This window comes from Archocentrus centrarchus, chromosome 10, assembly GCF_007364275.1.
Source record: "Archocentrus centrarchus isolate MPI-CPG fArcCen1 chromosome 10, fArcCen1, whole genome shotgun sequence".
NCBI classification, from domain to species: Eukaryota; Metazoa; Chordata; class Actinopteri; order Cichliformes; family Cichlidae; genus Archocentrus; species Archocentrus centrarchus.
Genome location: NC_044355.1, coordinates 39043230 through 39051625, shown reverse-complemented (window position 1 = coordinate 39051625; position 8396 = coordinate 39043230). Strand labels below are relative to the sequence as shown.

Here is an 8396-nt window from a genome sequence, read left to right as displayed (position 1 = left end):
TATCTTTGTACATGAACTGACAGCTGCTACATGACATGACTAATGTGTTTAACCTTTGAGACTAAGAAGACACAGTTCACAGGAAATAAAGTCCTGGCTGGATCCTCTCATCTCAAAAGAGCACAGAGTTTGGACTACAAGACAGGCAGGGTAGGATAAATCGTTTTTACCTGGTCTAGTGGCAAGTATGAGGTTGATAAAAGGTCAGTCCAAATGAGCAGTAGCAGCAAAAGGTCAAAAACTGAGACAAACAATCAGAGAAAAGGCTTTTTCACTTCAAGGAAAGACGAATGGCTAAATGTATGCTGGTGAACTCGTGGGGACACAGCTGTGGTGATCATGTGGATGGGGGGTAATGGCCCAGGCAAAAACACTCTAAAGGGAGGGCTGTTGGACAGGTGGAGGACAGACAGGTCTGGAAAACGCAGCACGGCTGAGTCAGAAAGAAAAGCAGAGCAGTCATGACAAAACTGACTTCAAAGAGGTCAGCCTGCCTAACTGTAGGATCTATGACACATCGGTGATAGTCTCTGGTGAAGAACTTTGCACTGTCCTTCCTCATCTTGTGATGGTTTGACCTGATGGGGTAAAAAGCTCTGGACAAACATGCAGCCTGGAAACCTTCTGGCTGTTGTAAAGAATAATTGTGCACTAGGGAAAAAGTTTTTTTTTAAGCTATCAACAGGACATTTTTCATTTGGATCCACAAGAACTAAAATGTTCCAAAGCATCTGGAGCCACAGCTCCCTGGACTTTGCCTTAAATCAGGACTGTGTGGTGGTCTCTGACTGTGACTGTATGTTTGGGGTTGTTCTGCAACTGCAGAAGGATTTGGGAGCAAAAAGATACCTGGATAAGAATCTCTGCAGTAAAAGAGTTGAAAACAATTCGATAAATATAAAAACAAAATGACCTTTTGGGGGCTCCCCTCATCTACACCACCACGAGTACAAGGTGCTAGTTTCTCCCTCCAGTCAGCCTCAGAGCTCTAAGCCTGTTGTAATTGCTGCTGTATTGTGTGTGCGCTGCTGCAGTACTGTCAATACATGCTTGATGGCCAAGTCTGGGACTCTCTCTCTCTCTCTGTCTCTGCAGCAGCACAGCAGATATGGATGGTAAAAGAGTCGGCCCCTCTGGAGCTTTTATTCACCCTTTGTCCTGGATCTTCTGACTCCCACCCCCCACCCCATTTTGATCTTTTTCCTGTTCTCTTCCTCTCTCATTGTCTATTCCCATGTTCCCTGTCTCCCCCTTTTCTGATTTTTTATTTGCCTTTTAAACATTTTGATTCTGCTTCCCTGCAGAAAGTCTTTCCGAGCTCTCGTTTATGTCTCCATCTCCTCCCCAGCCCTCTTAAACCTTTAAAATGGACTATTGTGGCTGTGAGACTACATCTCGGACTCTTGTGCTATTCTAAACATTGTTGCAAATTGAGCTGGAATAACATACTGCTAAGCTACTTTCAGATTCTCCCTTATTCATAAGGGGTCACCATAGCAGGTAGCTCTGCATGTTTGATTGGACAGATTTAAACACACCAGGTACTCTTCCTGACACAACCCCAGGATTTGTTTCTCCTTTTGGGAGCTTTCACTTGTATGGAGAATGTAAACCTGCACACAGGTGGAAAAGGACCCAAAGTTCTGGGGCCGAACTTAATAAACAAAAGACAAACTGTTTTTATTTGGAGTGTGAAATCTATTAAAATCCAAAAGAGAATCAACTGCAGAATCTGAATGTGGTATCGTAGATGTTTAATTGTTCTTACATATTTGCTTTCTGCACGAGTATTTGTTATTTGATGTTGTCAGCAATGTGTGTTAATGCTGCAGTAACATTGAGCCCAGTAGGGGGCAGACTGAGACTATTATAAGCATTGTTGTAACTGTGTTCTTGAGTAGAACAAGCGTGCCAAAAAGAAGATGTCTGCCGCTCGTACAGTGTTATGTGTGCATGTTGGTCTGCTGGGTCATTAAAGTGAGATCAAGCTGAATATGAATGATTATTTCCTGAAGATGTTACATCTTTTTGGCGACGAGGATTACTCAGAAGAGAAGTAAAACAAAAAGAGTGACGGGAGCCTGCGACAGGTTTGGCTAAAAGACAGAGGGAGAGAGAGCGGGGATACGAAGAGGAAACATGGCTACAATCGGTACGTTGGCACCGTACGATCCCAAAAGCCAAACGTGGGATGAGTACAGTGAAATACTGGAGCAGTTTTTCGCAGCTAATGGGATTACTAACGCAGACAGGCAAAAGGCATTATTAATAAGTGTCGTTGGAGCATCGACCTACAGCCTGATGCGTAACCTTCTCAGCCCAGCCAAGCCAAAGGACAAAACTTTCCAAGAGCTTGTAACTCTGATGAAAAACCACTTTGAACCAAAGCCCAGTGAAATTGTGCAAAGGTACAAATTTGATTCCCGCAACCGCAAGCCCAGTGAAACTGTCATGGAGTACGTGGCCGAGCTGCGTCGCTTAGCGCAGGATTGTAACTATGGCAACACGTTGCAACAGAGGCTGAGAGACCGGATCGTCTGCGGAATTAATGACGACAGAATTCAGAGGCGTCTCCTGTCAGAAACAGACCTCACGTTTGACAAGGCTCTGTCAGTCGCTGTGTCACTGGAGACCGTAAATAAAAATGCCCAGGACCTACGGACCTCAGGTGCGACAGCAAAATGTTTCAGCGTCACCCGAGGGTCGCAGGAGGCTCGTACATTTAAAGGAGAAAGCAGAGAGTGTTATCGATGCAAAGGAACCAATCACACAGCAGCCAACTGTAAGTACAAACAAGAAAAATGTTATGTTTGTGGCAAAGTAGGCCACATAACAAGAGCATGTAGGAACAAAGCTAAACAGAACCAGAAGAAGTATGGACTAAAAACTGAAAAGACAGACAAAAAGCAGAGTTCACACTACCATTCTCACAAAGTTCATGAGATAGGTGATGGAAGTAAAAGTGAGAGCTCAGAAGAGGACTCATTCACACTTAACTGTATCAAGTGTATCCAAGAGCATCAGAGTAAACTGTACAGATTAGGGCGCCGGAGTGCAGTGCACCTGAGAAAAGTAGACCCCTACACTGTGGATATGGAACTTAATGATCAAGTTTTAACCTTTGAAATTGATACTGGATGCTGCCTAACAGTTACAAATGAACAGACTTGGAAATGCTGCAAACTCCCCAGCCTGAGGCCTGCCAAAATCAAGCTGGAATCATACACAGGGGATCCTGTGAAGGTGATTGGTGTAACAGCTGTCAGAGTCAGGTACAAGCAGCAGAGGAAAACACTGCCCCTTGTGGTGGTCGAAGGGGACGGCCCCAGCTTGCTAGGACGAGGCTGGCTAGAGGAAATACACCTGGACTGGAGAGAAATCAGAAACAAACACAAAGCTAAGAAGGTGCACCAGGTAAAGACAACAGAAAATAACACACTACAGCAAGTTTTAAGCAAACATGAGGATGTGTTCAAAGAGGAGTTGGGCACCCTGAAAGGCACAAAAGCAACCATTCATGTAAAACGGGATGCTACCCCACGATTTTTCCGTCCACGATCAGTTCCGTTTGCCATGCGAGCAAAAGTAGATGAGGAAATAGACCGACTGCTAAAAGAAAACATAATCTCACCTGTGAAATATGCTGAATGGGCGGCACCTGTTGTGCCGATTCTGAAGCCTATAGGGACAGTAAGGTTGTGTGGAGACTACAAGCTTACTGTAAACACAGTAGCTTCTCTGGAACAGTATCCAATACCCAGAGTGGAGGACCTGTTTGCTGCACTTTCTGGAGGAAAGCAGTTCTCAAAACTGGATATGAGCCACGCTTACCAGCAAATACTCCTGGATGACAAGTCCAAAAAGTATGTGACAGTGAACACACACCGGGGGCTGTTCACATATAACAGACTGCCTTTTGGAGTGGCTTCTGCTCCAGCCATTTTCCAGAGGACCATGGAAGGCCTTTTGAAAGGGATACCCCTAGTGGCTGTGTATTTAGATGACATTTTGGTGAGCGGGGTGAATGAGGCAGATCATCTAAAGCAGTGGTCCCCAACCTTTTTTGAGCCGCGGACCGGTTTAGTGTTAGAAAATATTTCCACGGACCGGCTTTTAAGGTGTGGCGAATAAATACGTCAAAATAAATGACACGACCATAACCAAGTGTGATATTTTCTACGTATAATAATAAAAAACGTGAATCCACTTTGTATTCGTATGCAACTCTATCAGCAGCGTTCTCGTAACATCCCGCCTCAACATGAATAACAGGCTCTCTGCCCACAGCGCTCCCTGGTCAGCTGTTAGAGCCATGGTAAAACATGCCTTCAAAATAAGATACACCGCAAAAACAAATACAGTAGAAATCACCTCAGTCGGATTCAAATGGCCCAGTTTGGGGTCTATTATCGAATTTCGCTGCAATGGCTTCTGCTTCATCTATGAATTTGCTTCTGCAAATTTTATAATCTGAAATTTTACTCGTAAGTGCAAGTTTGTAGCTTACACTTGCCACGATTGTCCCCGGTGAAATGAACTGATATAAACACTAAAACAATTTCCAGGCGTTGTTAGTGTGTGTGTAGTTGTGCACGAACGAGCCGATGCATGGAAGTGGGCGGACAGGAGCTGAGGAGGGTTTTAGCGCTAAACTCATCCAGTTTATGCGATCACATTTAACTGGAAATTTATTACAATGGGACCAGATTTTTCATCCGAGGTAGGTGAATATCCGACGGATTTATGTGATGATTTTATTGGAATTAATGTTAGAAAAAATCAGGACCTGCAGATGCCATCCAACTAGAGTGAAAACCCGATTTGTGCGACTTCGACTTAGGTGATGTTTACTGTATAAAGCGCATTAAAAATACAACTCACCATAACACTGAATCAGTGTAAGCCCCCTGAGCTTGTTTCTCTGATACTCATTTTTGCTGGCTTCTGGTTTGACTGGGTTCGGCCGATTTCACATGGAGCGTGGCTGCAGAGCCGCGGTGTCAAGCGCTGGAGAGTCAGTTTGATGGCTGGGTCTACCTCACTGCTATCCCCGGTGTTGATAAATAAAAATGGTAAATGGACTAGTTCTTACATAGCGCTTTTCTACTCTTGTTGAGCACTCAAAAATTTAAAGAAGCGTTATGTAGGTCAACCAACCGATTTCGTTAGACAGGCCTGAAGCTTCTGGGTTTAATTTTAGCGGTGATGTATCATGTGAGCAGAAACGTCTTGACACGTCAAGAGGAGGTCATGGAGGGAAGTAACGGAGCGAATCCGCCCATTTTTCAAAATAAAATATAGTTTAGGCGCAGATAATAAGTAAAACGGAAATAATTTAAGTTATTTATTCTTTATGTGCGGCCCGGTACCAAATGTCCCACGGCCCGGTACCGGTCCACGGCCCGGGGGTTGGGGACCTCTGATCTAAAGAACCTGGATGAGGTGTTGGTCAGGTTGAAAGAGGCAGGCTTACGATTGAAAAGAAGTAAGTGTGTCTTCATGCAAAATGACGTGGAGTACTTGGGGCACAAAGTGGATGCACAGGGGCTGCACCCTGTAGAAAAGAAAGTTAAAGCCATCATGGACGCTCCTACTCCTACAAGTGTCACAGAACTCAAAGCATACTTAGGTTTGCTAAACTATTACAACAAGTTCCTTCCCAATCTGGCAACACTGCTGGCCCCCCTGCATGAACTCTTAAGGAAGGACATGCGTTGGACATGGCAAAAGAAGCAAGAAGAAGCTTTTCAGAAATCAAAGGCTCTGTTGAACTCAGCAGATGTGTTGGTTCATTACTCAGCAGACCAAGAGTTAATTCTCTCTTGTGACGCATCTCCATACGGTGTGGGCGCCGTTTTGTCACACAAGATGAATGATGGCAGTGAAAGACCCCTGGGGTTCATGTCACGCACACTCTCTCCAGCTGAAAAGAGATATTCTCAGCTTGACAAAGAAGGTTTGGCTGTAATGTTTGGCATCCAGAAATTCCACAAATATTTGTATGGTCGAGTCTTCACTATTTATACAGACCATAAGCCCCTGATTTCTCTTTTCAACATGAAGAAGCCTATACCTCAGATGGGCTCACCAAGAGTGCAAAGATGGGCTGTGACATTGAGTGCCTATGAGTACCACATTGTGTACAAACCTGGAAAACACCATGCAAATGCAGATGCGCTTAGCAGATTACCTGTACCAGACACGGCCCCTGAAAAAGAGATGACAGAACAAGTCTTAATGATGGATGTATTAGATGACACACTTGTGGACACCACACAGCTCAAACGCTGGACAGCTAAGGATATCATCTTGTCCCAAGTTCATGAGTATACCTTAAAGGGCTGGCCGGCACAGACCGATACTCGCTTCAAACCATATCAACAAAGAAAAATGGAACTGAGTGTGAGGGATGGATGTGTGCTCTGGGGAGCTAGAGTAATTATCCCCACCAAAGGCAGAGACAAAATACTGAAACTTCTGCACCAGACTCACACAGGCATGTCAAAGATGAAGGGCCTGGCAAGGTCATATGTATGGTGGCCGGGGATGGATGAGAGTATCGAAAGAGAGGTACAGTCATGTGACGAGTGTCAAAAACACCACAAATCACCACCCACTGCACCATTACACCCCTGGGAATGGCCAGAATCACCGTGGTCAAGGATTCATGTGGATTATGCAGGGCCATTCTTAGGTGAAATGTTTCTCCTCGTTGTGGATGCTCATTCTAAATGGATGGACATTTACCCAGTGAAATCGCCTACATCACAGGCTACCATCGAGAAACTGAGACAGAGTTTCAGTGTGTTCGGTCTGCCGAAAATGTTGGTATCAGACAATGGAACATGTTTCACAAGTGCTGAATTTGCGACATTCATGAAGCGAAATGGAATTGATCATGTGAGATCAGCACCTTTTCATCCATCTTCCAATGGCCTGGCAGAGAGGGCAGTCCAGACCTTCAAGGAGGGGATGAAGAAAGTAAAAGGTGACACACTGCAAACAAGACTGTCAAGATTTCTGTTCAGTTATCGCATTACGCCGCATGCAACAACAGGCTTGTCACCAGCGGAGTTGATGATGTCTCGGAGACTCAGATCAGCTTTTGACCTGCTCATGCCTGATGTAAAAACCAAAGTGCAGCAAAAACAACTGAAACAGAAAGAGAGTCATGACACAAAGAAGAAACTGAGAAGTTTTGCACCAGGAGACAAGGTGTTCATCAGAAACTACTCCTACGGTCCAAAGTGGATCCCAGCTGTTATCTTGAGCTCATCAGGTCCTGTGTCATACACTGTCACCATTGGAAATGGTCAAACCCTGAAACGACATGTGGATCAGGTGAGATCCAGATTAAAAGACACTGTCCCAAGTGAACTAGACACAGAGGGGGAACCGGGACCTGACACAGACTCGGGCTCCCACAACTGCTTACCCACCATAATGGACACAACTTCACAAGCCTTGTCATGTGATCCTCAGGAGCTGCCACCTGCTCCAAACATCCAGGCTCAGCCTGATGCACCAGCTGCGCCTGAGGTGCGACGTTCTCAGCGAGAGAGACGTTCACCTGTGCATCTCAAAGACTTTGTTAGATAGAGACTTTTTTCTTGGAGAAGTTATGTGCTCTAAGTTCACAGATGTTTCTTTGTAGTAAAAAAAAAAAAAAGAAAAAATATATATAATATTGTTCTATGTTGGTGTATATTATACTGCCACTGTTTAACGTTTCAGACAAGTACAAGCTGTCAACTTGAAGGGGAGGAGATGTGGTATCGTAGATGTTTAATTGTTCTTACATATTTGCTTTCTGCACGAGTATTTGTTATTTGATGTTGTCAGCAATATGTGTTAATGCTGCAGTAACATTGAGCCCAGTAGGGGGCAGACTGAGACTATTATAAGCATTGTTGTAACTGTGTTCTTGAGTAGAACAAGCGTGCCAAAAAGAAGATGTCTGCCGCTCGTACAGTGTTATGTGTGCATGTTGGTCTGCTGGGTCATTAAAGTGAGATCAAGCTGAATATGAATGATTATTTCCTGAAGATGTTACACTGAAGGTCTTAAAAATACATAAAGCATAGCTAACAGGAAGAACTGAACAGGCTGGGAGCACGGACAGTCATGCAACTTAATATATACAGAAGGGCGATTGGGAGCAGCCGAACTAACAGGATAACGAGACACGGGGAAGTAAAGCTAAAACATGGCACCAGGGAAATTAAACAGGAAGTAACAAGACAGGAAAAACACCTACTATAGAGTCGAAAGGCCTTTACACACCGGACATGTAAATTCTGTGCGAAGGTTTTGTGCGTTAAAAATATTTTTTGGACTCGCTTGTTCTTAACGCAGCCGTTCACACCGACGGTGCCATTTCACGGGACAAATTTACG

General features: G+C 44.5%; 1 protein-coding gene across 1 annotated transcript; it reads left to right on the top strand.

Annotated features, from left to right (window-relative positions):
- Positions 1-2139: 2139 nt before the first annotated feature.
- Positions 2140-7900, top strand: LOC115786559 (uncharacterized protein K02A2.6-like). The gene is made up of 2 exons (XM_030738748.1): positions 2140-4036; positions 5423-7900. Exons 1-2 carry the CDS (start codon positions 2140-2142, stop codon positions 7597-7599), a joined length of 4074 nt encoding a protein of 1357 aa, XP_030594608.1. The 3' UTR covers positions 7600-7900.
- Positions 7901-8396: the final 496 nt, after the last annotated feature.